At 41.2% G+C, this 26,972-nt stretch overlaps 1 protein-coding gene across 2 annotated transcripts; it reads left to right on the top strand.

Annotated features, from left to right (window-relative positions):
- Window positions 1-5,276: 5,276 nt before the first annotated feature.
- Window positions 5,277-26,972, top strand: pkma (pyruvate kinase M1/2a). 2 transcript variants are annotated; one of them, XM_088641822.1, is made up of 11 exons: window positions 5,277-5,425; window positions 15,006-15,196; window positions 15,951-16,042; window positions 18,762-18,893; window positions 19,220-19,406; window positions 19,913-20,183; window positions 20,296-20,446; window positions 20,571-20,723; window positions 22,779-22,945; window positions 25,206-25,387; window positions 25,547-26,972. In XM_088641822.1, the coding sequence occupies exons 2-11, from the start codon at window positions 15,034-15,036 to the stop codon at window positions 25,651-25,653; spliced, it is 1,605 nt and encodes a 534-aa protein (XP_088497948.1). In that variant the 5' UTR covers window positions 5,277-5,425; window positions 15,006-15,033; the 3' UTR covers window positions 25,654-26,972. The 2 variants fall into 2 exon arrangements, with proteins under 2 accessions (XP_088497948.1, XP_088497947.1); XM_088641821.1 differs by lacking the exons at window positions 5,277-5,425; window positions 22,779-22,945 and adding an exon at window positions 22,125-22,291.

Genomic DNA, 26,972 nt, shown 5'->3' with positions numbered 1-26,972 from the left:
AGCCACTGCTGCTCATGTGACTTCCAGCTGACTGGGCACAGAAAGACAGAGAACAGGCTGGAGGAGAGAAACCACTTTCAGCTAAGGGAAGCTATCCTTCTTGTCTAAAGGGAAAACTGTGGGTGCCTACTTATGGTCTTACAAACTCTGATGTTACCGAATGTTCCAAGAAAAGAACTGGGGCCTCTCGTGATTATTTAATGTCTCAGTGCATTCAGCTAAACAAGCCCCTGGACAATGTTGCAGACATCAGTAAGATTCTCTCTAATTGACTACAATCCTTGTCTGCTCACTAAGTCAGATGCCTTTAAAATGGGATCCTATAGGAGATCATTACTAGAACTGGATTAAGGTGTACTAAGTTATCATTAAGACCAACTAAATGTATCGATAAATTAATATTGCTGGGTGTCTTTTCAAGGAATGAGCCAATATTGATGAATATGTGCAATAATAATGATGTTTTAGCATGGAAGCTTCATCTGAAAATATCCTTTAAGAAACAAGTAACCCCCTTGAGCCTAAACAGTGTCCTTAATCAGTATTTACCCTCCTTAGCAGTAATCTGCCAGATAGAAGCACTGGCAGATTAACTGAGTTCCTGAAGACCAGGAGCTTGGCTACAGGTGAGGATGCACGCAGTTCTCTGTCTGCAGACATCTGCCTGTGCTCCTGGGACAAGCGTAGCTGCATTTTCACCTCCCCAGCGTGCTGTTCTGGGTTAAATCTGAGCTGAAGCATTATAAAAAAAGAAACAGCTTTTTTTCATAACTGCAGCTCCTGACGTGTTTCTCCCAACTCAACTCCCTGTCACCAAATGAACAATGAAGAACAGCCACCGCTGAACAATCCAGGTGCAGTCTTAAATGGAGCAGGTTCCATACCACTCTCCAACAAAGAAACACATTATGCTAAACGTGGACAAAATACACACTATTTTTTTAAAGTTGGCTTTTTGTCATTTGGGACTGGCTCAAATGCCCATAAGGGTGCTACAACACCTAAGAGAAGCAGAAATTTACTGTGAGCTGACTGTGGGATTTCACATGTCCTGTAAGTAAGCCACCTGGATGTGAGTTTTTTTTTTTATGTGAGACAAGAGATTTAGTGCTTAGTGGAAAGACTTGGGGATGGACTTGGGGCCACAGGGTGAACCTGAAGATGAACCGATTGGTTCACAGGTCTGCCAATCAACTTTCCAGGCATGGCCATTGGCTGTGCTGAGCTAGGTTGAAGAGCAGATGCAGGTTGAGGTGGGGGTGGTGGAGACAGGGGTAAGGACAGGACACGATGGGCAGTGGCAGCAGCAACAGTGCGAACAGGTAACGAAGGGGGGACAAAGGGATACCATGATACAAAGACACTGTTTGGCAATAGAAATCACTCCATGGCAGAAGATTAGGACCATGCAAGTATTTACTCACCACATACAACAAAGTATGTGCAAGAGTTCCATATTTATCACATCAATCCACCAAGTTCATGCAAGCCTAATAATTTACATCTAATTCATGCATTTAAGATGTAAGTGTGAGTACAATAATAACAGATTAGGCATGTCAGTTTTGGGCTAAAGCTTTTTCACCAAAAACTACAGAGCACATTAGTGGAGATGTAGCTACTGATTCCAATATATTAGGAAACAGGCAAAACAATGTTCAGTGGTTGAGGTAAAACTTCACTGGCGAAGGTAGCAGAGATACTAAAGTTAGAGAATGCTGTTCATCTGATGGTGTGGGGAAAAGACTTTAGAACTGTAATTTCTGAAATGCTAGACTGATTTAGCTTGCAGGAAACTCTTTCTTCTGTGACTAAAATCAACTGATTTCACTGATGAGGCTTTTGTTTTAACATTTTGTTTGCATTTATTGGCAGTCTGCTGATTTGTTTTACACTGGTAAATAAGTAAAAATTAAATGTTTTTTATTATTATTATATTAATCGTAGTAGAAGTATTATCTTACTTTTTGCATAAACATTATCTTTGAAGTATTACATGTAGTTGTATTGTTGTTAATAATTGTTTTCATGCAGTTTATATGCCTCACTTGTAAATATAACGTGTGCTATTATTTGCATTACTGTTGTAAGGCGATTATGTTCGTTGCTTTTACGTTTCAAAACAGAACATTTTAGCACCATCTAGGGTAAATGTACTGCAATAAACCTATTTTATTACGTTCATTTGAACACAAGAGGACGCTAGTGCTCTCAGATGTGCTTAAAATTAATCGGAAAAGGAAAGGAGGAGGTCAAATTCGTAAGTTATTACTACCGTGGGAAAACGGGATAAAATAAAAAACGTAGCAAGAGAAACTGTCTTTACTCATAAAATTAGTTCCAAATGACCTTCTTCTATTATAGCTTTTACCAACCTGAAAAGAAATGGAAAAAACTGAGAATGAGAGGTTATTATTGTAACTATACTTTTACATGAGAGGTTTTTTTCCTCATGAATCAGCAATGTACACGTATATATGAGGTAAAAGCACATTAAATTTATTAGATAATATTTCCTGTCATTTCTGTAGCATTTGTCATCCCAAAGGTTCTCAGAAATCCTTACATCCTCCACCGAAATGCTACACCCACCGTGTTTATGTGTTGACGTGCAGCAGTCATTATCCACCAGCATCCCCAATTCAGAGTAGCTGAGGTGAAGAACTGGGAATTGTCTCACTCAAGGGGAAATCAAGGGGATTTTTATGGAGACACAAGACTGTCCAACCCCAAGATGGAATTTAGCCAGGACACTATAATAATAATAATAAAAAACTTTATTTTATATAGCACCTTTAAAGGTGGCTTCTCAATGTACTTTACAGGGTGACAATAACAATAAATAAGAAGAGTATAACAATAAATAAGGAGAATACACAAGATAAGACACAATTACAATATATAGAGGAGACCGTGGATGGTGGTACTAAGAAGAGCAGAGGGGTGAAGAATGGAACCAGTTAAGTAAAGGCTTTTCTCAAGAAGAGGGTTTTGAGTCTGGATTTGAAGGAGTTTAGAGAAGGTGACTCTCTGATATCCTTGGGCAGAGTTCCAGAGCTTGGGGCCGTAACAGGAGAAGGCCCTGTCACCCATACAATGTAGACGGGCTTGGGGGACAGTAAGGAGGGCAGAATTTGAAGAGTGGAGGTTGCGAGGTGGGGAGTAGGGCGATAATAGTTCAGACAGGTACTGAGGTGCCAAGCCATGCAGAGCCTTATAGGTGAGCATGAGGATTTTCAAGTCTACACGGAATTTGACCGGAAGCCAGTGCAGGGACTCCAGGACAGGAGTGATGTGAACACTTGCACTAGACCTGGTCAGGATTCTGGCTGATAAATTTTGGACATACTGCAGTTTGTTCAGAGTAGATTTTGATACCCCTGCGAGTAGAGCATTACAGTAGTCAATTCGAGAGAATACAAATGTGTTGATCAGCTTTTCAGCCACAGTTAATGTGTGTTAACATCTAGTGTTAACACTAGTGTTAACATCACTACTCTTTCAAAAAGTGCCATCTGAAGTTATATGCAGGATGAGGATGGCACCTCCCACAGGTGTCCCTGGTCACCATGACCACACTGAGGATCCATCCATCCATTTTCTAACTGCTTTATACATTATAGGGTTATGGGGGAGCTGGAGCCTATCCTGGCTAGCAAGGAGCACAAGGCAGGATACACCCTGGATGAGATGCCAGTCCATCACTGGGCACATTCAGGCACAGGCACACACTCTCACCAGGGCCAATTTTCCCACATGCCAATTAACCTACAAGTACAGTATGTATTTGGACATTGGAAGGAAACAGGGCATCTGGAGAAAACCACCTCTAGCTTGTGGAGAACATACAAACTTAGTAGCACATAACACTCCAGGTCTGGAATGAAACCCAAAGCCCCAGTGCTAAGAGGCAGCAATGCAAACCACTGCCCCCCCATGGTTTAGAGGAAAGAGCAACACCTACAGGTACAGCAACACCAATCTCAGCAGCAACAACCTGGTGATGCTGGCCTATTGTCTGAGCCAGCCTGCTTAACTTGTACACCACCCTTACATTGCTGAGAAACTGGAGTCAGATCAAACTAAAAGAAACTAAGAAATAAGTTCAGTGGGTGGCACGGTGACACAGTAGTTTGCATTGCTGCCTCACTGCACTGGGACCTAGAGTTCAGTTCTGGACCTGGGGCTCTATCTGGTTGCGGTTTGCATGTATGTGTGGGTTTCCTACAGGTGCTCCGTTTTCCACCCACAGTCCAAAGACAGACTGGTAGGTTAACTGGCTTCTGGGAAAACTGGCCCCAGTGTGAGGGTGTGTGTCTTGCGATGGACTGATGTCCTGTCCAGGATGTATCCTGCCTTGTGCCCGTTGCTTGCTTGGATAGGCTCCGGCTCCTCAGCGACTCTGATTGGACGAAGTGCTTAGAAAATGGAATCGACAAGAAGTTCAGTGTTCTGAACTGGAATCATAAATATATCCCAATGTAAGTTCAATGTTCAACATATCCACTCTCAACACGCCCTAAACTGTAGTCGCACTGTGAGTGATCGATAGTTAAAAACTATAAAATATTAGTTGTAAACTTGAAGAGCAAATAAGAAACTATTTAAAAGGGCACGGGTTAGGTATTATAAATAAATAATATTGTACATCCTAATTTCATACAAAGGTGTAAGTATATTACATTGCACATAATCGTGATATTTCCTTAAAATGGATATACATGAATATTACCCAATTTTGGTACGGGGTGCGTACGTGCGTCTTTGTGCATGCACACTATGATGCTAGTATAACTGCACGTGTCTGGAAACCACCAGCACACAGCGCTCCCAACTGGCCGAAAGAAATGTCTAAATTAAAAAAAATCCATCTCATTGCATCTCGTTTTGATATATTCCTTTGGTGCTGTTACGAAAGATGGAACATACAAATTCGCGATTCTCGATTGCGATGCGTTTTAAAGTTGTCTAATATGCATTCTAAATCACTGCATTACAACAAAACGGAAAATAAATCTTGGCATAACACGCACTTTCCAATGTGGATGGCCAGCCCTGCCGCAGCCTTTAAACACGTGATCACCCCATTCTAATAGACCAGGGTGCGCCCTCTGATTGGCGGCGAGGAGACCGCAGTGCAACCCCTGCAGTCAAATCGTCCGCTAAGGAAAATGACAATGACAAATGGGCTTATTGCAGGACTCTGATATTTAATCACCTTTGTGTACATTTATGTGTGCGTATTTCATTTTATCCTGGCTTTAGATAGAATTCAGCACAGGGGAGCCTTTCACTGGCAGGGTCTATTTTGTCTCGGAATGATAATGGAAAATGACGCCACAAAGTAGTTCCGACGCCTGAAGGGGATCACCTTGAGCCTGTTGGCGTGTCTGCGTCAGTCTCCGGTAGCTTTCATCGGTGCAAGGTGAGTGTTTGTGGTCTGGGAAGCGGACAGTTCAATGATGATAAGATTTTTTAACGTAATGTAGCTTTTGCATTCAAAGCATAATATAGTGGCGTCAGTAGGGCTTTAACGGTGCAGGGTGCTTTCTTCCATAGTGGGAGCGCCGCATTTGCGGTACTTCGCTGTTTTTTTTTCAGGTTTTCTTTCCGCCTCTGTCTTAACATCACTTGTTTCTGTCATTGAGAAGCGATTTAAAGTGTTCTGGGAAGATCAGACATTCATTTAGCTGCGAATCTTGTCATCTTCCTGCGTAGTCTATGACGGGGTTTTTTTTTTCATTCCTCTCTGGCAGGTCTCGGCTTTTTTTTTTTTTTAAGCAGGATGTTATACTGTATTTTATACAGTCTTGCAGCCCAGAATTGGTTCTCGGGTCCTACTGTAGTTACCCGTTTTGTAGAACCTAAATCTGGACCTCATCTTTAAAAATGGGAGGTAGCTAGCATCAATTCGGTCCGCTGTCACTGTCGGCGTTTCCTGTTTCTGTCCCTTATCACTTTAAAAAGTTAGGTAACGGCAGCGCATGTACTAAAATTGGTAGCGTAATAAGATACCCGTGTAAAACTGTTACAAGCCGTTCTGTGCTCCAGGTCTCTTCCTACCGGCTAAACCCGAGAGCAGCATCATGTAACGGGCGGTTCGGGCTTCCTGGTGTCGTAACAGCGCTGGGTCTCGGATGAAGCCGTGGGTGGGGTGGAGGGCGATGGCGTGCGAGGCGGATTTGGAAGCGGGTCAGTTGAGGCGATCGATGGCCCCGCAGCTTGGAGCTGCTCTGTCCGATCGGGGTTTAGCGGGCTTAAATGTGACGCAGCTGCGCGAGCTCGCCCGCGGGCGACAGCAGGCCCCCGTGCGGCGCGTGTCCCGAAACCAGGCCCGCGTCTGCGCGGCGTCACGGCGGGTGACGGGTCGCTGTGACAACCGGCTGCCAGCCGCTGGAGAGGGAGGACCTGCTTTTTCCGGTATCCTGCGAAATGCGGTACTTTTAACGCCTTTGAGATTTCCCGTCTTTATTGGTCCGACTCCTGCGTCTGTCCAGTCTTCAAAGGTCCCTGCCTTTTCTTTCCCCGGGGATGGAGATGTGGTCAGCAGAGGATGCAGTAATTAGTGAGAAACCCACGTTTCTCTTCAAGTAATAGAAATGCCTTCCTATTATACATTTTTTCTGTTACTAAATAAATATGAATATTTTAGATATCCCTATTTTTTTATATGAAAGGCTATGTAATACACTAATATAAAGACATGTAGTTTAAGATTTTTAAACTACAGTGTAAGATTTGTTTTATTGCTTTATTCTGATGTACAAACCAGTTAGTTCCTGTAGCTAGAGAAAATATACATTTTCCTATCTGACAATTATAGTTGTCAGTGCAGTTATTTCTCAGATTGCATCTCATGGCCCAGGGATGTGACTGAATGGAGGAGTTGAACTGTGCTGATGTAAAACAAATTTGGCTTTAAATGAGTTTAGCAGAGGATCATTGCACATCTTTGGGTCATGCAGATGGGGCCACTTTCAAATGAGTTTTAGCAAAAATGGGACTCATTTTCTTGGAGCCTAAAATATTGGCTTTAATTAAAAAGATCTATCACCATTAATAGTTTGACAAAAGGGTAGAATATTTGAAAAGGTGGACATTTCTTGATTGCCTCATGTTCTGCATGATGTAGGCTTAGTCTACAGTAAAAATCTTGGGTTATAAAAATAAATCCAACTAGAAATAGTTGGTTTGTGTCTTAGCTTTGCTCCAGTAGGTTAAGCTCTGTTGCGTAGCTCTGAAAGCTGTATAAACTGCTTCATCACTTCCTGCTATTGCATAGTAATGGAGCACAGTTGTCTTCAGTGAATAATGGGTCTGCCACCAAGGTTTTGAAACAGTTTTGTCCTTTGCCCATGAAGTGGAGGCCATTGATTAGGGAACATCTGTCTGTATTGAGTCTTGAAACTAGTGGGAGAAGTACTATCTTTAATATGCAGACTAACTGGGGTGTAGTACTATGTGTGGTTCCCCAAATTTGGAAATTAGTTCCCAGAGATGAACAAAATGTTCAACTTAATTTTAAACTGAAATTAAGTTCAAAATTCTAATGGAGGCCTAGGGTTCATTTAGCAGGTCCTTAATTGGAGATTTTACTTAACCTTCTCATTCTTAATTCTTTATCCTCTTGTAGACAAGATTTCAGTAATTGAACAGGTGGTTCATGCTAGAGCTCTTCTCACACTTGTTAGCTCTGAGGAGGATATTGATGACCAGCCTTGCAGCCTGTCGGCCCATCTGTGAGTCATCTTTAGCCAGTCCTGCAATGTCATGTGACCTGAGCAAGCACATGCTTCAGTGTGCATATGACTGGACCTGTGTCCCTGTACTCCAGCTCTCAATCTTGGAAAACTGCTTGCCTTCAAAACTAAAAGGTTTTTGGCTGAGGCAACATGGATGATTTACTTTCCCCCTTAACATTGTAAATGGCAGCCTGCATTTACTTTGATATTCATGGCTGGCGAACTGTGTTCCCTTGTTTTCTGTAGTGGTTAAATGAAGAACAATGGCTATAGGCCATTATTTAGGGTCATACTGATTGGTAGCAAGTTGGGAAACTTCCAGTTTGGGGGGTCAGATTCAGTCTTCTGCCTCCTTCCTAATGTTTTCAGATTTGTACCAGAAGTCTGTGACTCCTACACCTATGATTATTGCAGCAGACCAACAATTCATTTGTGGCTGAATTTTGTGGTTAAGACCTAGGCCAAGTTTTGCAGTGTGGGTGGCAAGCATATGACTTCCTTGATTTCAGTCTTATTTTCAGTTTAAAACAGGCAGTAATTGGGGACCAGATGAGGTCAATGCAACGGAAATGTTTAAAATCTGGCATGTTTTGTGGTGAATACTGAGCTTTTTAGCACTTCTAATGAAGACTGTGGAACCATCTGAGTTGTATGATGAATAGTTGAAAGGACATTTTCCGTTAGTCACCTCCTAGTACAACTGACCTCAAAAAGGAATTTCTCAGTCAAGGGAAATACCATGCAGTTTTGTCTCATTAAGAACCTGAAAGGGGTTTAATGCAGTTTTTTTATAACCAGAGGAAATTTGGTTTAGACTTTGACTCACACCCCCATGAGCCTTGAAGGTTGGTCCCTGAATCTGCCTTCAATTTATGAGCAGTGTTACTATTGTGGCAATAACCAAAGTTTCACTGTTAGGCAGGGTGCAGTTTGTGACTCAAACCTCCTCTCTGGATTTTCCTTTTCAGTGTGTGCTCATTGATAAGTTACTTCAAACAAACCTAAACTTATTTTATAGCATCTGGTTTCCTGAGGCACGGGTTTTCAGAATAAATTTTAAGTAATCCCTCTTTTCAAGTAACAAGCTTTCGTGAAGTTGATAAGAACTCCACTGAAGTTGAGGTGCAGTACAGCTCTTAGCGTTCCGAAATTAAGATTTATAGCAGATGAAATGACTAATTCAGGAATTAAAAGAAAGCTAGTGTAGTTAAACTGTATTCCCATGATAGCCTGTAAAGAATAGAAGAGTGAAGATGCATTACATTCTGTCTGAGAGGTATATGAAGGATTTCAATGCAATGTGTTTTTTAAAGGAATCCCTAACTGTAAATCTTGTTTTTCTGGACCAGTATTTGTACACAGCTGAGCAAGTCACTTTGAAAAGTACTTTCAAGTAGACTTCATAAGGCTTTTGTGGATCAATTATTCCAAAACAGCTGACCTTCAAGGAATCATCCCTGCAGATCAGTGTTCATCTGATTAAGCTTATTGCTGCTTAGATCATCATGCCACTTGCTTTGGTGGGAACATTTTACCTTTCTCTGTAATAATAATTGCTTACACTCATATAGCGCTTTTCTGGACACTCCACTCAAAGCGCTTTACAGGTAATGGGGACTCCCCTCCACCACCACCAATGTGCAGCCCCACCTGGATGATGCGACGGCAGCCATAGTGCGCCAGAACGCTCACCACACATCAGCTATCAGTGGGGAGGAGAGCAGAGTAATGAAGCCAATTCATAGAGGGGGATTGTTAGGAGGCCATGATTGATAAAGGCCGATGGGAAATTTGGCCAGGACACCGGGGTTACGCCCCTACTCTTTTAGAGAAACGCCCTGGGATTTTTAATGACCACAGAGAGTCAGGACCTCGGTTTTACGTCTCATCCGAGGGACGGCGCCCGTTTTTACAGTTTAGCGTCTCCGTCCCTTCACTGGGGCATTAGGACCCACATGAGCCGCAGGGTGAGCGCCCCCTGCTGGCCCCACTTACACCTGTAGAAATAATTCCCGGTTAGTCTGTGGCATAGAACACTGACCTGTCCTTTTTAATTTGAGAATGAGTTATTGCAATAAACATGTTGGTATTTTTTCAGGTATTGCATCATTGGGATGAATGTGGAGCTTCAACTCTATTCCTGGTATCAGGTTTTGAATTTCTAGGTTTCTGGTTGGCATTGCCAGTTCTTAAAGGTATTTGAAGTTTAACTGCTCTAGTTTAGAGCGAGTATTGTATGGGTGATACTGATTTTATTTTTTTACATAGTTACCTTTTTAAGTTTCTCAGGTTAGTGTGAACACCCCCTTTACTAATTCTGTTTGGCAGGCATGTGTGTTCAAAAGACTAGTTATCTTGCAGGAATGTAGTTATTGCATGTTTGGCGAAAGTGTTATAGAATAGGAAATTGTGACTTGACACTGCTGTTAATTTGATCCCCTCTCTGCACTTGGAAAACATGGTAGCTTGCACTGTCTGAAGAGCTATTGTTCTGCCAGTGAAAGGCAGTCTGATCAAATGTTACTTTATCTACTGTGGAACTGAGTATGTTCTGTGTTACAGAAATGGCCTTATTAAAGATTGTAGTTTTACAAAAAGGTTCACAATTGAGGTTACCTTTCACTTTTCACCTTATTTTGATTTGGAAACCGTCTTTGGATTAAATTAGCCTAAAGCAAATGCTACAGTAATTTGCCATCTCTTACTATTTTTAATCCCAAGTGTAACAAGATTTTCAGTGCTTTAACTCTGTGCTGATGCAGAGAAAAAAAAGTGATCAGCTTTAAATGTATTTCTCAACTCTTTGGTTTGTATACAAGAGTGTTTGATCCAGCAGTAATTTTAGAAGCGTTATTTTTCTAGTGTAGCTTTTGAGATGGCAAAAGAAGTAAAGGTGCTCTTGAGTTGGGGGGGAGGGATGATGTAACCAGATGGAGTCTCTCTCTGAGTTCACACTTTCTTGTTTAGGAGGCTAGTTTTAAAGGTGAGTGATTCAAAAGTCTTCCTTTATCTGCAGTGATTTGTTAGTAAATGATTTTGGCTGTTTGAGCACATTATAGCTGAACTGGATAATGCATTCTAGACTTTAAGAGAATGTACTGTGGACAGTTATCTGAAATAAGATCTGTCTGAACAGAAGGTATTATTTCCAAGCCTGTAGTTTAATGCTGCTACCTTACCTCTCTGTGATGCATACTGTCTTCTTTTTGATGCTGGGGCTTTGCCTATTCATGTGAAGAGGTGAATACCCTCCGAGACTGCTCGTGCCCCTGCACGCAGTGGAAGCGCAGCACTGCAGGGGGATGTGAGGCAGCTCACGTACTGCAGCGCCTGAATGACGCATCTGACTCAGATGCTGATTCAGTGGCTACAGCTTAAGTATGTAAAGTCACACTAGAATAGAAGCAATTTACATTTAACTTCAGATCTCAGACTTGTGGTTTTGTATGGTCATATCTCAAATGTAATTTGTACATTTATACAGCAATCATGGTCCTTGTTGCTGAAGTTACAACTGTTGATGTAGCATTAGCTGTGGAATGTGATCTCTTAGAAATGGAGTGTTTTTTTTCTCTGTGCATGTTTATTTTGAGTCCTGGTTTCTCAATTTCACCTTCAGTGCTGTACTTAAATAAACAAGCTATGCATTCTGGCCAATCTGTGGCTCCTAACTTGGAAAATACAGAATTTAATTGTTTTAATGGATGATGAGCGCAAGTTTCTTTACTGTAACATGCCCTTACCTGGATTGAATACAATGTTTAAATGCTCCATGTGGAAAAGGAAATGCTATCTTCAAACAAAGTGACTTTGTAGTGTTGCTTAGATAATTGTGAACCTGGAGTTTATAGATTTGTTGCTGTCTGATGCAGGGTGCATCTGCTGGCTACAGGTTTGTCACATGCTCATGACCTCTGAAGGCGGGGACTTTGAGTCACTCTAGTTCCCGTCTTAAGTCAAAGACTGGCAGACTTGTTGGGTGACAGTACTTTATTTTACTTGCTCAGCAAATGCCTGTCCTGTTCCAGCTTACCATGTAACCTTTAAGCTCTTCTGTTGACTTGTGCCCTGCATTCTACCGTGCTGACTTCTTTGCAGATATTCAGGAGATAATCTCCTTGTTGAAAATTCTGATTCTTCATAAGTATAAGACATCTTTAGCACTGTAAAGGTGACCTTGGACCAGAATGGATGGATAATAGGTCATAAAATGTTTTTGGAGTCAAATAGTTCTACCTCCAAGTCATAGTTTTAAGACACTTCAGGCCTTTTTTGCACTGCAATAGGTTTTAGTTTGAGATTGAGTCTATACAGTACTTCCCGTTCTATCATTCTTAAACTGAACTGGTAAGAATGTACTGGAGTTTGAGCATGGGGTCTAATTCAATACAGCACCTTTGTAATGAGTTAGGAACTGTTATATTGGGGGTGGTACACTTGCAGTAGTGTTGTAATCAGTAGTTTTGGTTATAACCTGTATTGCAGTCACTGTATTTCTGCTTTTTGTAGACTTCCCCTATTTGTTTTATGACCCTAGGTCTGTGCCAATTAGCAAAAGCAATAGTGCTCATTGCCATTATTGTATTTAATAATACTTTTCCATTTTGTAGGTGTTCTTTGCATTAGTAGTTTTAAAGGGTTGCCTAAATTGTTATACTAATATTATTAAATGATGTAATACTTCTGTAGTGGTGACTTGATGCACAGTCAGTTTATTGCAGATAATCTGCATGTAAGAGGAGGAATTTGGGTCACTGCTGCAGAGTAGTTATGGGTGTTACTCTGAATATTGCAGTAAATTAACTATTTTTCCTCTAGTACTCTGAAAGAACCTATGATTTGTTGCACACCAGGATAGAATCGGGAGTTTTTCAAAAGTGTGAAGATGCAATGCAGACTGTATCAAAGGGAAAGAAGTTTTAAATGCAAGTTCTAAAAAATTAGATTGCCTGTATTGTCAATTTTTGTATGTAATTCATGTACATAAGGAATAACACATGCGTACTTTTCTATGACCAGATGGTATATATTCTTAACCTGACTGTATAGAAATGCACGTACATTTTGAAAATCATTGAAATGTATTAATTCTTGAGCACAACGCTCTACTCTTGTTGGTTTCAGAACTAAACCAAAGCAGTATATTCTCACTTAGTGAGGTATGATAGAAATAGTGATGAATGTTCATATAGTTGTCTGTGCCTTCTAGTCTCTTCTCAGTGCCTTTGGAATAGTTTTGGGTGTGGTGGAAATTTACTGGCAAACTGATTCCTGTTGCATAATTCATGTCTATAGTGCAGTGTCTGGCACTAGTATGGAGGAGTTCACACCCAGCCCCCAACCTCTTCCTTTTTAAGCTCCCTTTTCTAATAGCGTAGGCTTCCTTACGGTAATTCATCTGCAGCGCTCCAGTAATATACTCTGGCTTCATAATGGGTCCTCTCTGGCTTGTAAAAAAAAAAAAAAGGATGTTCTCTTTTACTTGAAGGCTTTATTACAGATCACCCACTTTGAATTCTAAACAACTCAAACTGATTTTTGCTTCTTTCCTTTTAACAGTTTAACTGTCTTGATTAACATCCTCTGTTGAAATGAGTTGAGAAATGCAGATTTCATCAGCAGATCTGTCCGGCAGTATGGAGCTGTGCGGTTAAAGCTACTGTGCCATAAGATGGGTGGGGGTGGTGATTCATAGTGCTGGGGGGAGGGGGCTGCCACAGGGAAGTGTGCCAGAGCCAGATTTTTCTCCTGCAAAGCCTGGGCTTCTGCTCCTGCTTCCCTCGTCCTGCTCATGTGCCCAGTGGTAAAGCTTTGGTTTTGAAGTCTTTGGGCTTGGGAGTAGGGCTTGTTGCATCTGAGGCAAGGGATACAAAATAAGTAATAACACTACTGCCTTTTGAAACGTTTGGTAGATCTTTAATAATGCTTATCTTAATCTATGTAGTATGTAAATACTTCTTTTGGTTTTATGGCTCTATGCAAGTTTGAGGTTATAAAAATCCTCACCCAAAATGCAGGATGCATGTACATATTTGTTTATTCTTAAGATAATTTAGCTATATAGTGCATTTTTACTCCTCAGACCTTGTGATATAAAGAAATTTTAGTTTTCATATTAAGATACTATTATTGGAAGGTTTGTGCACATTAACACCAATACCTTTCATGCCTTCTCTAAATATGTACTGTAGACTTTAGAGCCTATGTTTTGTGCAAGGTTACCAAGGTGTTGGCAGACTCCTTGTGAATGGAGTTTCCAAGAAACTACTGAATTTTTAATAGTGCTATTGTGCTTCTGTGTATTCATGCAGATTCCTCCTTGTATATTGTAAACTGCATATCAAATTTCTGGTTGCAAAAAGATGGTGTTTAAATACAGCAATCTGTTTAACTCTTTGACTTGGTTGAAATGGATTTTGGAGTAGCAATTATTATGTATTATCAGCTTAATCTGAAAACCAATTACTCCATTTTACAATATTTTAAGATGAAAGTTGAGATCCTTTTCTGCAGGTATACTAATTGAAGATATTAAATGGTACCATTGGTGCAATGGTTAGGATTGCCGCCTGGCAGCGCTGGGGCCCTGGGTTCAATTCTGGACCTGGGCTGCTATCCTTGTGGAGTTTCTCCCTTGTGTGGACGTTCTCCCTGTAAACTCCCACAGACGTAGTGGTTGAATTGGCTTCTGAAAAGATTGGCTCTATGATCTTATCATAGGGCACACAGACTTATGATGGACATAAGATCACTTTATTGGCCATATACACTTTCTTGCATTATGAATTTATTTTCGCATACTCCAGCTTGCTCTCCATGAGACACACAGAGACAGGGAGAGAAGCTTGGGGTCAGAGCACAGGGTCAGCCATTTTATACAGTGCCCCTGGAGCATTTGGGATTAAGGGCCTTGCTCAGGGGCCCAACGGAGTAGGATTCCTCTGCCCGCTGTGGGTTTTGAACCGGCAACCTTCCAGCCACAGATGCAGATCCTTAGACCGTGCCACCACTCGGCCCCTATTTTTATTTTCATTTTTTGAAAAATTGATGGATGGCTGTCCTGTCCAGGGTGTTTCCTGCTTTGCCCATGCTGTATAAAGAGGTCAAGGATGAATGAAATTCACCATTTAGAAGGATTTGCTATTATAAAATGTAGGAGTATTTTAAGGAATAGTCTTGGTATTTCATTTTCCATTAAGCACTGTCCAAGTTTCCCTCCCCCCCCATTGTTGAGCTGACTCACAGGATCTTCTTGGCTCACAGGACAAACCCAGCCGTGACCACTTCCACCATGCCATCAACAAAGGCGCAGGCCCAGGAGATGGGCACAGCATTCATCCAGACCCAGCAGCTCAACGCTTCAATGGCCGACACCTTCCTGGAGCACCTCTGTCTGCTGGACATTGACTCTGAGCCAACCACTGCCCGCAACACTGGCATCATCTGTACCATCGGTGAGTGATTCCTAGCAAATAGGTGGCATGCAAATTACACATTCTTCTAACACGGGGTCCTTGTGTTTTCATTTAGCCACCATCGTTTGATACTTTCCGTGCTCTCTTACTGTTTCTTTCTGTGAGCAAATTCAGATGTTTAATCTGAATTAATCAGATTAAATACTTTCTAGGATTTGCGAAGCTTCACAGCACTTTTAATCTTTTGTGAACAGTTAATTGAAACTAAATTGTATTTAAATACCAGGGAATAAAATTGGTTGTGTAAAGCTTTAATCAAGAAAGCCCATATTTGATCATATTGTTTTAAAATTGTCCAGTTCTGAATATTTCTAATTTTGGGGGAGGGCCCTTTAAAGTCATTGCCAAATGTTTGCATTGAATGTACTTTCTGGACTGGGGTCTAACAGGAAAACCATTGCTTCCTCCTTTATTGTAACCTAATGCCATGAGCAGTCAGGAGATCCTTTATAGTAAGCATCACTCAGCAAGCATGATGCAAATAAACCTGATGGTTTTGAGTAGGTGAAGATAAAACTCCTGTAAACGGTAGTAGAAGTCTTCCTTTTAATAAGTGGTCCAGTGTCAAAGTTATTATCCAGTCAAGTAATTTTCATGTCCCCCCCTCATCCCTGTTATCTCTCCATTTCAGATGTATCGCAGCCCTTTTCACCAGGTGATCATAAACTGATTTTTCAGCCCCAGCCCTGTTTAAACTTCCAGAAATGACTAATGTGTTTTTCATCCTCTGCAGGACCAGCCTCCCGCTCTGTTGAGACCTTGAAGGAAATGATTAAGTCTGGAATGAATGTTGCACGACTTAACTTCTCGCATGGCACTCATGAGGTGGGCCTTAAATTAAATGCATACCGAGGTTTTACTTTTCCAAAATCTGTGGTGTATTTCAGAAAAAAGTTTTAATTTGTGCTCCATCTTAATGGTACTTGAATTCTAGATCTCTTGTATTTTTGCAAACTCAAATCAGTATTGTAAATTGGTTAACCCAATTTGTCTAACTCTTAATGGTGTTTATAGTTTAAGATGAGTGAAAGTTAGGCTCATTAACATGGTGAATAACTTGATTTTATTTCTTAAATCTTTTGGACTGGCATCTGTCATCCGTTATAAATTCTTACCCTTCTGAAAGACTAGTGATCCCTTAAGTGTTATTGAGTATTTGTGACTATTTTAGTGTAGCTGCTAGGGATTCTCTTAATGTTGCAACAGAAAGGAGAATGTCTTTCAGTGAAGAGGTCTTGTCTACTTGGGAGGAGTGACCTTTCGTTCTGGTAGTAATCTGCTTCCAGCTCCGACTCTTGGTAGTCCTGTGTATCCCGACGTGGTAGCATTTGCCGGCTGTGTGTAACCTTTGCGGTAGCACTGCGGCTGTTAACTGCCTTTATTTATGGATATGACCTTTCAGTGTTCTTTACCTCCCCTTCTCCATTCCTGTAGCCTGTCTAGTCTGTGTGATCTAGGGTGGATATTGGTGCCAAGGGTACACCTCTGTATAGCACTAGACAACATCTGAACATATAACGGGCTCACATTTTAGTAGATTATAGAATCTTGCCTACTGTAAAACCGAAAATTGCAAAGCTCGGCTAAAATGATTTGCTAAAAGTGAGGGTGACTTCTCCAAGCTTAAGGGGAGGATTCTTGTAGGAAGAGCTTAAACCAAAATGTCAAATTCTTATTGCTGGCTTTAATCCTTTTCATGGTTATAGATAAGCCCCTACATTTCTTTTATCGACATCCACCCTTAAAGAACATTAAGAAAACATCAGTGTTTGTCTGGAGGGAAATTAACCAGAATTGTCAAAGGTCTTCTGGAGCATTGGTATTTTAGGGTGGTAGGGGCAAAGGGTGTCTGTGCTCACTAAGAAGAGCAAAAGAAACCTGATATCTATGACTTGACCTCAAGTACTATAAATATGTTATCTATGACTGCCAGCTTTCCATATATATCTTTTATGTGTGTGTGGTATAAATAACACTGCTCAGTAATTCCTGTTTGGATATTGGGCAGCAGGCTTAGTATCTGAGACTTTGTTGCAAATTGAGTTCCAGTGTCTTGAGAAATATACATTTGTTTCTAGAGTATCTTCTGTGGAAACAAACTTTCAATAGTTGGTAAAGGCAGTGTCCATCAAAGTCTTCCTTTTCATAACTGTATTAGTAATGCATTATTTTTTAAATATTTTGGGGTTTATATAATTGCTCCATTTTTAACCTAGTGTTTTCTGTGGAGTTCACAGGCTAAAGTTTGAAAGTCTTTTCCTTTTTGGTTGGCTCATGGGCAGAAACTATAGTTTAAAGATGAGCGGTTCTCACAGTAGGTGGCCTATACTCTGCTCAAGCAGATGGTACATTTTGTAGATTACTGAGAGATGTCTGCAATATTCTTTTCCCCAGTCTGAAATGCTTACTGTGTAGGGAAATAGTTCTTAATGTCTTAAGTGAGTGTTACATTTGCACAAATATAATTTAAGTCTGTTAAATGGGAACCTACACTTTGGAGGTTAGAGTACTGACTGTGTGAAAATGCAAAGCTCCTTTGTAGAGAGATGGGGCATACAGCAGGGCCTTTTGTATTTCTGTGGTCAAGAGGAAAATCCCTGGTCTTTTGAAAAGACTGGGTGAGATGAGACCTGTTTATTCATGATTCATTGTTGGTCAAATACATTAAAATACCAGCCTAGCCAGTGGGGTTTCAGTATATTAGTGTTTTCATTTGTCTAGACATGCTGAATACAGCAAATCAAAGAATTGTACTTTTTTTTTTTAGAGAGAAAATGGAAAGCTCTGCAATTTTGTTCCCTGGTACAGTTCAGACAGTTTTTCTATCTGTAAATTAACTTTGGATTCTTGATAGAAATGTCTGCATGATTTGCATTTTCATAGCCAGTGTGTGAAAACCTGAGCCAGGTCCACTTCTGGAAGCTGCCTAACTAGAGTGTTCAGCCTAGAAGGTCTTATCATGGGAAACCTTTTTCATTAAGATAGTGCAGGAGCACCCAGCTCTGGTCCTGGAGGTCCTCTTTTTCCACGAGATTTAAAGTGAGTCAAGAGTTGAGCTGAAACCAACTTAACTGGAGCAGCCTTACACTTGGGGAAAAGTGCTCCTAGTATTTAAAGTGTGTGTGTGTGTATATATATAGAATGTTCCTTCAAAAGTATGCCTTGGTATTGTAAGTATGAAACTAGTCTAGGATGAACTTGAAGAAAGGGTTTCAAAGATTCTCAACTTTACCTTTTAGAAGAATGTTAAAGGTTTGTTACTAGATTCTGTCAGTACAATAGTAATGTATAACAGTGAGCATGAGGCATGCTAGATGGTCACATGCCATTCTGTGAATGGGCCTTAGCTGATTTGGGAAATTGAGATTTTTAACATTCATGTGGCACTCTCGGAGCCTGTTAAGGGGTAATTTTTAATTGGTTGCTGAATGTGTTGCTTAACTCAAAACCTTTTATTTTCTCAGGTGTTCTTAAGTGAATTATTCTAAATGAGAAAATGCCATTGAGATCTTGCCCTGGTTGATCCTTTTTATCCCTTTTTCAGTACCATGAAGGAACCATCAAGAATGTGCGTGAAGCCACAGAGAGCTTTGCCGCTAACCCCATCCTCTACAGACCCATCGCTGTGGCTCTGGACACAAAGGGACCTGAGATCAGAACTGGCCTAATCAAGGGAGTGAGTATCCCAGGCACCTCTGCTTGGACAAAAAAACCTTTAAGCCACAAATGGATTGTCCATAGCTTTTATGGCTAGTCCTGCAGAGTGAAAGATTTTTACTCTAGTTTTTAAATATTTAAACCAAGGGTGTTTTCTTTCCATATGTAGTTTTGCAGGAGATACTGTATTTAATAGATTCCTGGTGTCCATTACAATGAATAATGACTAAGTGTTTTAAACTCCTTTCAGAGCACAAATGTGGTAGTTGGATCTGCTTCTGCAGGCCCTCCATACTGCTGTAGATGTATGGCCCGAGTTTGATTTTTTTTCACTGTTCCATGCAGAGTGGCACTGCTGAGGTCGAGCTAAAGAAGGGAGCAGACCTGAAAGTGACACTTGATGATGCCTTCAAGGAGAATTGTGATGAAAACACTCTTTGGGTTGACTACAAGAACCTCACCAAGGTGGTAGAAGTGGGCAGCAAGATCTATGTGGATGATGGGCTCATCTCCCTCCTTGTGAAAGAGAAGGGTAATGTGTTCAGAGTCAACTGCATCTTGTACACACATTTAGTATTTTAAATAGTGGAGATTTAATCTATTTATATTAAACAGCAGTGGCATTTGTAACCTGTGGTAAGACTACATAGAGTATGGCAGGTTTTAGTAACTACTGTCTGCGGAAATGGGCTGATGGTGAACTATTCCAAATTTCTGAACTGGATGTGAACCAAAATATAACTGAAAGACTTTTGGCCATTTCCAATGGAAGCTGTTGGATTTTCAACCATGAGGTCGCATGAGACATTGCTATAGAACTTGTTAAACGGAAGGCAAGTTATATATTTATTGCAAACAACTTGAAAGGAGATTCAGCCAGGGGTGTTTAAAAACGGATCTTTAAGGCTGATCTTAAACAATCCGTTTATAAAAAATCTAAAACTTAATGGTATTTTTTCCTTCCCAGAGCTTCTTTGAGAAGTCTGAGCTGTTTTGAGACGGATCAACATGTTTTATGGGTCTATTGTCTGGTTATAGGCTCTAACTTCTGTGTGTGCGAGGTTGAAAATGGAGGTTCTCTGGGCAGCAAGAAGGGTGTTAATCTCCCTGGGGCTGCAGTGGACCTGCCTGCTGTCTCTGAGAAGGATGTCCAGGACCTGCAGTTTGGTGTGGAACAAGATGTGGACATGGTCTTTGCCTCATTTATCCGCAAGGCTGCTGATGTGCATGCCGTGAGAAAGGTGCTGGGAGAGAAGGGCAAGAACATCAAGATCATCAGCAAGATTGAGAACCATGAAGGTGTGCGCAGGTGAGTAGAAAACATGGGAATTTGTGGCTTGTAGTGTTATGTGGCAGCTTTTAAAGTTGCAGACATGGTGCTGTTGAAAGTTATTGAAGTAATCTTACCTTTCCTGTTGCAGGTTTGATGAGATTCTGGAAGCCAGCGACGGTATCATGGTTGCTCGTGGAGATCTTGGTATTGAGATTCCTGCTGAAAAAGTCTTTCTTGCACAGAAGATGATGATTGGTCGCTGCAATAAAGCTGGGAAGCCAATTATCTGTGCCACTCAGGTGTGTATGCCTTGTTTGTAGTTTAAGAGTTGAGCCTAGGGGCCTGGTGGCAAAGAAAAGTTCATTTTAGGTTTCCTTTGGAATAAAGGTGTCCTTTAAAAGATCTCGCCCTCTTTCCCTTTAGATGCTGGAGAGCATGATTAAGAAGCCAAGGCCCACCCGTGCTGAGGGCAGCGATGTGGCCAACGCTGTGCTGGATGGAGCCGACTGCATCATGCTGAGTGGGGAGACAGCCAAGGGAGACTACCCCCTGGAGGCTGTCCGCATGCAGCACATGGTGAGCTCTCTGCGCTTTATCTGAGCTGCTGATCATCCTCTCACCTGGTCTGTAATGGCATAAAATGTTGATGCATGCTATTACCCACAGGAATCAAAGATCGGTTTAAAATTTGTAATGTACATATTCTTATAGATATTAACTTGTATGTTAATAAGTTATATGTAACTCAGCTGAACCATTTATATAAGTTAAGCTTAGCTTTGCATAATGTGTGTGCTTCTACTTTACTGTGCCACCAATATGTGCAAGCTGACATCCATTCTCCACCATGAGGACAGTTTTTCTATTTTTAAAACTTTTTAAAACTTAAGTTAATTTTTTTCAGCTGCTACGCTGATCATTGGCAATAGTAGCAAAGTTGCTCAGTATTGATCATTTCTTGGACTAATGCAAAACCCATGAATATTGAATGTATATAAAGCTGCATACCAAGTAGTTTACATCCAGTTTTAACCATTATGAAGGTGAAGTGCTCACCCTGTTATACAGTACAGGTTTATTTTCAATGAAAATGATTTTGTTCAAGAGCAGATCTCCAGTTTAGAACTGGATCTGTGGGTAAACTGATTCTTTTTCAAATGCTTATGAAATTAGGCAGGATTGTGAAGGTTGATAGAAAATTGTCAACAGGTCACATGGTTTGGATACCATATTGAATTTTCACAGTAATTATGAAAATTCTTAAACTTACTGCGTAGTCGGGGTTATTCTGGGACACAACGAGCACAATATACTCCAAAAATGTATTTTCAATAGCCTCCTTAAGGCTCCTAACTCTTGCTTGCACATTAACGTTGCCTGAACTCTGTTCACTGGAATTGAAGTTTCTTAAATTTCCCATGTGCAGAACATTTACCTCCTGGAATTGTTACCAATGTTATTCCAATACATTTGCATCTGTTTTTGCCTGCGTTTCTGAATTGATTTATAAGGCATTCTTAACAGCCGTGGGGGTTTTAAGAATAGTCAAACATCACAGGCCTTTATCAATGTTTTCATATTTTAATAGATTTAAAAACCAGCTAAATTAAAACATGTTGCTGTTGGCATACTGGTTTGAGTTCATCACTATGATGCATGCCCTTTTAGGTGGCTGCTGTATACAAAAGATGAATTGAATAAAATCCGCTATTGATCTTGTGGAAAATCAAGGCTCGTTATGGCTGGAGTTTAATTGAATTTTGAGAGTGGCGCTTGAAGTGCCCGAGGCTTATGTTCTGCACAGGTTCTTAAATTTTTGGAGCACCTGTCTAGGTTCTCTTGATCTGACTTGCCTTTAACATCCTTCTTTCTCTTACTAACTGAACTAAACCACTTTGCTTCACCTTCCTGTCTTCTGCCCTTCTCCCTCTTACCCTGTGTGCTCCTTCACCTTCCATGCCTGCGCTTTGGTGGCAGATCGCTCGGGAGGCCGAAGCGGCCATCTTCCACCGCCAGGTGTTTGAAGATCTGCACCGCATAACGCCGTACTCGAGCGACCCCGCGGAGGCTATTGCCATTGGCGCGGTCGAGGCCTCCTTTAAGATCTTAGCTTCAGCTTTCATAGTACTGACCGGGTCTGGCAGGTAGGCAGACAAAGGAGGCGTTAATGCCACCTTCACCTTCTCCAAAAGTCTTAAACAATCCGGGATACAGCATTTGCAATGCAGCCTATGTCCAGAGGATTCTGTTCTCGTGCTGTTTTTGGATTTGTGGAGGATTATTTTTAAATGCATTGCTTACTGGCCGGGTTGTTTTCAACACTTTTGCTGAAGGGGTAAGGTTGGCTGTTAAAGTGTGACATTTTATAGCCTGGTGAGCAAGCAATTCATGGTCTGCAGTGGAGTCTGTAAGGTGATGGAAAATTGTGGTGTTTGGGAATAAATTGTGATGTGAAGGATGGTAAAGTGGCATTTTGAAAGCCATTTTATTTGGGCTAATAATGAAGAAAAGACTTGATTAATCTTAATTTGCTGTATCCGTTCACATCACAATGTACTGAGTGCTGTTCCTGGTGGTTGTGGAGTGGTCTGACTGTGTTACCCCCTCCCCGACTGGCTCTGGTGGCTGCAGATTGCTCGGGAAGCAGAGGCAGCTGTGTTCCACAGGCAGCAATTTGAGGAGCTGCGTCGTCTGTCCCCCCTGACTCGCGATCCCACTGAAGCAGCTGCCATCGGTGCTGTTGAGTCTTCCTTCAAGTGCTGCGCCAGCGCTCTGATTGTTCTTACCAAGTCTGGCAGGTAAGGGGAGAGCTCTGACTCGCGGGGGATCCCCAAGGTAAGATGTGCATACTCCCTTCATAGGGGGAGCTGTGGAAGGATACAGGCACATGCTTCCCATTGGAGATCTAGCAGTTTTGGGGGGCTTTAGGATGTAAGAATCTGGTACTTATTATGGATGTCAACTTTCTCTGGCTTTCTTTAGGTTGCAAGTAATTCTTTGTGGATTGCTGATCTTGGTACACAGATGTAGGAGAATATTGCAATTTCAGTTCTATTTGTTAGTCAACATTTTTAAATCCATTGAAAAGGCATGCAGAGTGGAAATTATTGTATTACACCTCTAATAGTTCAACTTGTTTTTTCTGAAATGTGAAATACTTCTCGGCTATATCGCTTACCTGCCCCCCCCCCCCCCCCCCCCCATCAGTCATTGCAGTTTGCCTTTCTAATTTGGTCACATACACTTGTTGCTACACTGATGGAGAGGGTTCTGCAGTACTCTACACTGCAGTTAGGTCTCCTGACCTTTGAGTCCTGATCCTTGACATTTCTGATGTTATTTTTAGTTCTGCTCCAGCTGTCTGGATAAGCAGAAGAGCAGTATAACAGTGCATCTTTCCCTGAAGAGGAATGATTTTGAGGTACAGATGCAGCCAACTAGAATGTGGGAGGTGTCCATAGAGGTCACATGCAGCACCTCATCCTTATCCCCCCCCCCGTTTGTCAAATAGAGGAATGCACTTCTCTGTACCACTGCCGGAAGACACTGATTTCCAATGCACTGTGCTGCTGCAGACGTATCCTGTCAATCGAAGTCAAGTGTGCATGTAAAAAAATATTAAACGTGGGAAACAAACCACTTAAATTACCAAATTTAATTAAAGTCCAGTTCAGTTAAAACCTTCATTAAAATGCTACTGTATGAATGAAAACCAGTATCGACTTAGTTTGGGTCACTAAAAATTCATGGATTCATGGAGCACTTAGTCCCTTGACCCATTTTAAGTTCTATAAAAAGAGGATCTTAACCATTAAATATGAAATAACAAAATCCATTGTATTACCATTTTCTCAAGTGACACTTCAAATGAAAATTTTCATCTGTTTGATCAAATTCCTACATACCAAGCAGATGCAGTTAAAATACTATTTTGTAGACTATTGTAGACAAATTTCTAAGTAAGTTGACGGTAATTTAAATTTAAAATCCGTAAAATACTCAAATGTGCAGAAACCTTTTGAGGATAAACAATTTTTTCAGATTTCAATAATATTAATTAAGAAGTTAATCAGAGGAGGAATGGATAAATCCATATTAACAGGTGACTCTGGAGAAAATGAGCCATAAACTTTAGATGGCAAAGTCTTTCTACTGTGCTTACAGCTACAGCTTTAATTTAATGGCCCCAGGCTTTGTTCATGACAATTCCCTTTTCAGAAAAATTGCACAGCCACATTACACTTTAAAATAGCTTGGCTGTGTGATGTTTATATACTTTTTGGTCTAATTTCTTGGAAATTACTATTCCAGTAACCTCTAACGCAATACAAGTGCTACTTATCAAACTGCTCTGAGCAGTGAAGGGCTGAATTTGGCATTTGGTGAATTCTCATACATGTTCTAAACACAAACCTGTCACCCCTTATAGGAATTGTTACTTTATATTTTAAGGGAATAGGGTCTTGTTGACTCTGCCTGAAATTCAGGAGTAGGTAATTTTTAGTCCAGGATTTTTCTGATTTGCCTTAAGCAATCAGGGGAATGTATGATGAACCTTTGTTAATTTTCATCTGTGTACTGAATTGTCAAATCTGAAAATTTTATACTTTCTAACTTGTAAGAGTTTTGACATTCTAAGCTGATAAATGTTACATTTACAATATTTTTTCTGAAGTGATATAAATGGAACATTTTCTTTTTGGAAAAGATTGTATCCTGATCAGTCATGACTGACCATGACACATTCAAGTGACTGTTGCTTAAGTTCTGTATTACCTTCTTAGAAAATTGTTTAGGTGATGAAATGACGAGCAAAAGTGTTGAATGTTAAAGTGCAGTGCCAAGATAGTGATGCTAGTTTTACATAGAGTATGTGTAATCAAAAAAACCTTTGTGAAGTTGCAGAAAAAGATTGGAAGGTGCTGAAAGGTTATTGATAAATGGCCACCTTTTAAAATTGGGTTGTTCTCCACTGGGACTGCATGTGATTTAATATTGAAGCTCTTTTTTCAGTATCTGAAAATCCAAAGTTGAACCCACTTGTCCCTTTTCTTTTAGATCGGCCCACCTGATCTCCCGATACCGCCCCCGCGCCCCGATCATTGCAGTGACTCGTAGCGGGCAGACAGCACGCCAAGCCCACCTGTACCGCGGCATCTTCCCCGTGCTCTACACTCAGCCTGCAAATGATGTGTGGGCAGAGGATGTCGATCTGCGTGTTAACTTCGCCATGGAGATCGGTAAGCAGGCTTCATACCAGGGTATGTGAACAAGGAGGAGTTGGAGTTTGTTATATTTAAGTCGAAGGTGAAACTAAAAACGGAGGTGACTACAGTCTGCCTAGCATTCTTGTTCTTGCCAGCACAGAGCTGTTGTAACCCATTTTCCCTCTCTTGTAGGGAAGACCCGTGGGTTCTTCAAGACGGGTGATGTGGTCATTGTGCTGACTGGCTGGCGTCCGGGCTCTGGTTACACTAACACCATGCGTGTGGTCCCTGTACCCTAAACCGAGGGACTCCCCTTCGCTGTCCTTCCCCTCCCTTCTCCTATGGCAGCTTGCGAGGTCCCTCTCCTTTCATTTTCTGCTGTCTCCCCCCTCAAACACTCCTTACTGTAAAGAACAAGACAAGAACACCTGGCCCTCCTGAGGCCCACTTAGTATGTTTATTTTAACCAAAACTGCTCCAGTCTATGAATTTTTTTTTCTTCTCCCACACTCCAGCCTTTCTAGTTACCAGAGCACTTACCATCTATCTCTAGTATTTATTAAAGGAATCCTTGCGCAGAACTCATCAGTGGAATTTAATCTGGACGTCTTTGCCAGGCTGCTCTGTTTGGTAAGATTATAGAGAACAAAATATGGAACGAAGCTGAAGGCCTCTAATTAAAATAAGAACGTTCTTGTGGCACGCTGGGTCACTTAAATGTGTACAGCTAGGCATGCCACCTAATGAACAAATCTTTTTTTTTTTTCCATTGCTCTTTTTATTGATATCAACCATCTTTTTAATGAGGCTTACCTCTTTCCTGATGGATTACATTAACGTTCCCTTTTGTTCTCGTCTTGTTTTAGAATTGAGTTGCCTGGACCTCCCTGCTACTCTAGGTTCCTGTTTTGTGTGTCTGCTGTCTTCTGTCCTGTATTTAAATGCTGCACTCCACTTTAGGTTTTGTGTAATGTTTGAAATCATTGAGTCCTGAACAGATGGTGGGGCAATAATCCATATTTTTTACATGGATGATCGGTTGCAGTTCTGCAATATTAACAGTGGTAGAAACCTAGGTTCAGACTTCTGTAGTGGCACAGCGTAGTACTTAAGCGCACTCGTTAGGGTTTGGTTGGTGGGTGAATGGCCAGTTTATTCGATAAGGGGACAGTGTTGACCAGCTGCACAGTGGGCCTTGAAGGTGTAAGCGACGACAAGCCTCTGATGCTAAATAGATCTGATTGAAATGAGGTAGCTCTGAATAAAGAACAGCCTGCTTGAAGCAAACCACTCCAAGTGCATCACAGAGTTCAGCTCTTATGGGTAACCAGTTCTGTGCCCGAGTCTCACTGGCTCAAGACCAGCTTCAGCATGTTAAGGCCTTTGTAGAGGGGGTGTTTACTCCCCACGCCCACCATCTGCTCCCCTGTCACACATTGCAGGTGGAGCCCATGCCCATCCTCTGCTAGAACCTATGCTGGTGTCCTGTTTGTGTGTTCTTGTTGTCCCCACTTGCTTTCTGGTTGAGTTAAAATTATAAGGAGAAAAGGCAGAAAATGTGGTGTATCAAGTTGTCCTGTATGACTGGATTTCCATCAATAAAATGATGAGCACCCGA

The sequence above is a fragment of the Lepisosteus platostomus genome, chromosome 7 (assembly GCF_059453375.1).
Source record: "Lepisosteus platostomus isolate fLepPlt1 chromosome 7, fLepPlt1.hap1, whole genome shotgun sequence".
Taxonomy (NCBI): domain Eukaryota; kingdom Metazoa; phylum Chordata; class Actinopteri; order Semionotiformes; family Lepisosteidae; genus Lepisosteus; species Lepisosteus platostomus.
The sequence above is the reverse complement of the archived record's forward strand: the minus strand, read 5'-3'. Positions and strand labels throughout refer to the sequence as shown.